This window comes from Corylus avellana, chromosome 5 (genome assembly GCF_965113065.1).
Source record: "Corylus avellana chromosome 5, dhCorAvel1.hap1.2, whole genome shotgun sequence".
Taxonomy (NCBI): domain Eukaryota; kingdom Viridiplantae; phylum Streptophyta; class Magnoliopsida; order Fagales; family Betulaceae; genus Corylus; species Corylus avellana.
Window position 1 is genome coordinate 4,467,254 of NC_142494.1, and position 2,767 is coordinate 4,470,020.

At 35.7% G+C, this 2,767-nt stretch overlaps 1 protein-coding gene across 1 annotated transcript; it reads left to right on the plus strand.

The window, feature by feature from the left end:
* The first annotated feature begins 262 nt into the window (after positions 1 to 262).
* LOC132181657 (putative terpene synthase 12) lies at positions 263 to 2,465 on the plus strand. The gene is made up of 6 exons (XM_088516407.1): positions 263 to 482; positions 577 to 949; positions 1,080 to 1,298; positions 1,501 to 1,639; positions 1,738 to 1,986; positions 2,106 to 2,465. The coding sequence occupies exons 1-6, from the start codon at positions 263 to 265 to the stop codon at positions 2,391 to 2,393; spliced, it is 1,488 nt and encodes a 495-aa protein (XP_088372533.1). The 3' UTR covers positions 2,394 to 2,465.
* The last annotated feature ends 302 nt before the right edge of the window (positions 2,466 to 2,767 follow it).

Sequence of the window (2,767 nt, forward strand, 5' to 3'; positions counted from 1 at the left end):
ATTTACAAGTTGATCAGAGAAAATCCGCCAATTACCAGCCAAGCCTCTGGAGTTACGATTTTGTGCAGTCCTTGAACAATCATTATGCGGTAACGTCCATAAACCATGCACCCTCCCTTGATTTCTCTTTTTTAAAGTCCAAAAACTTTTAAGATGAAAAAGAATGATTAATATACATAATATATTTCTCAAATTGTTATCATGCATGCAGGATGAAAAGTACAAAGATAGGGCAAAGAAGCTGGAGGAGGATGTGAGGAGTATGATTCATAATGAAAGTGCCGACTTATTGGCAACTCTTGAACTGATTGATGATGTTCAACGGTTAGGTTTGGGATACCGATTTGAGAGGGAAATAACAAGAGCCCTTGACAACTATGCATCTTCGAAAGGCTGTAATGATGAAAGAATTGACAAGTGTCTCCATGCTACTGCTCTAAGCTTTAGGCTCCTCAGACAACAAGGCTATCAAGTTTCTCAAGGTACGTATATGATACAGTCGCTAATTAAGCTTCTTGATTTCATTTCCCATGTTCATCTCACAATCTTCTTATATCATATTTGTATGAAACACAGCTGTATTTAACAGTTTCAAGGACGATAGTGGAAATTTCAAGGAATGCCTTACAAAGGATGTCAAAGGAATGTTGAGTCTATATGAAGCTTCTTATCTTGCCTTTGAAGGAGAAAACCTCTTGGACGAGGCCACAACATTCACAAGAATGCATCTCAAGGACCTCAAAGGAGATGTCAGCAAAAGCATGGCTGAACAAATTAGTCATGCATTGGAGGTTCCATTGCACCATAGAATGCTAAGGCTAGAAGCTCGGTGGTATATTGAGGCATACAATAAGAGGGAAGATGCAAATTCTCTTCTACTTGAACTTGCAAAGTTGGATTTTAACATAGTGCAGTCTGTGTTTCAAAGAGAACTTCAAGATATGTCAAGGTAAGAAATGTTTGAAGTATTTGTTCGCATAAGTAATTAAGGTAGACTTTTGTTAAAAGTTGAAAATTGACTTTTCCATGACTTGAATGTTAAGTTGAAAACTTATTTGGTTTCACTTTATGACTTTTAGGTGGTGGAAAGATATGGGTCTGGCAAACAAGTTGAGCTTCACCAGAGATAGATTGATGGAATGCTATTTTTGGACAATAGGAATGGCCTTTGAACCTCAATTAAGTAATTTTCGTAAAGGGTTAACGAAACTGGCTGCTCTTGTTACCACCATTGATGATGTCTATGATGTTTATGGTACCTTGGATGAATTAGAGCTATTTACTGATGCAGTTGAAAGGTTAATTCTTGATAACTCTTCCCTTTCCCCTTTCCTAACCCTACCCCACCTCCACCCCAACCCAAAAAAATAAAATAAAAATAAAAATATGAGACAAAAAGAGAGAAAAACTAGGAATGTAATGGAATCCCTTACTTATAACTTTTATGTTATACAACTAAGAAAATCATACTCTTAATTTCTCGATGCATGGTGTTTTCAGATGGGATATCAATGCCGTGAAAAATCTTCCCCACTATATGAAGTTATGCTTCTTAGCTCTCTACAACACTATTAATGAGATGGTATATGAAACACTTAAGGAGAAAGGAGATAACACCCTTCCATACCTAACAAAAGCAGTATGTGCAACAATCCTATTGGTTTTTTATTTAGATGAATAGAATTTCCTTTGAAATATTAAACCTAACAGTCTTGGGGCTTCTTCTTTTTATTTTAGTGGGCTGACCTGTGCAAAACATTCCTACAAGAAGCAAAGTGGAGTTACAACAAAGAAATGCCAACTTTCAAGGACTATCTTGACAATGCTTGGCTATCGGTTTCGGGGGCGATTGCCCTTGTTCATTCTTATTTTTTCTTGAATCAAGAGTTCACAAAGCAGGGACTTGAGGGCTTAGAAAAATACCACGACCTTCTGCGTTGGCCTTCAATTATTTGTCGACTTTGCAATGATCTCAGTACTTCAGCGGTATTCATTTTACAGCATTCCATAGTGTCTTTTGTGTTGAATGAATTTTAAGGTCTATATGATCATCTTTGGAAGCACTACTTCAGACTAACATATTTAGCTGCTTATTTGAAATACAGGGAGAGTTAAAGAGAGGAGAAACTGTAAATTCAATTCATTGCTACATGCGTGAAACTGGTGTTTCCGAGGAAATTGCTAGCAAACACATGAGAAACATGATTGATAGGACTTGGAAAAAGATGAATGAAGAGCGAGTAGTTGATTCTCCATTTGGGGAAGATTTAGTGGTAACAGCAATCAACCTTGCTCGGATTGCTCAATGCACATACCAATATGGAGATGGGCATGGAGCACCAGACAAAAAAGCAAAAAATCGAGTCCTGTCATTAATAATAGAGCCTGTTTGAATCATTGAGAAATAGACCTTTCTCTATCAATTTCAAACATGTACGTGTGGCAAAGATGTGTGCCGAAAATGAAAAACTAGTTGCAAATAAAGTAGCTTCTGGCTACGTTTGATTACATTTTTGTTTTCTATCTCTAATTTTGTTTTTTTTTTGTTATTTTTTGTTTTTTTTTTTTTTTTTAACATAAGTATATTTATACATAACTCAAAACTAATAAGCCTAATTTTTGGGTTGAGTTGTGTCGTCTTAGCATGCTATATTATAAACTCGCTCAAAGACTATCCAAAATATCATTTTTTTTTTTTTTTTAATGAATTCCAATTATGAATCTCCCCAACAACATAAAATACTTATGGTTTCACTCAAACACTATA

Coding starts and splice junctions, on each gene's coding strand:
- LOC132181657 (XM_088516407.1), top strand. CDS start 263: ATGATTCATAATGAAAGTGCCGACTTATTGGCAACTCTTGAACTGATT. Junction 1,299..1,500: donor TTTACTGATGCAGTTGAAAG/GTTAATTCTTGA, acceptor TGGTGTTTTCAG/ATGGGATATCAATGCCGTGA. Junction 1,640..1,737: donor TTCCATACCTAACAAAAGCA/GTATGTGCAACA, acceptor TTTTTATTTTAG/TGGGCTGACCTGTGCAAAAC.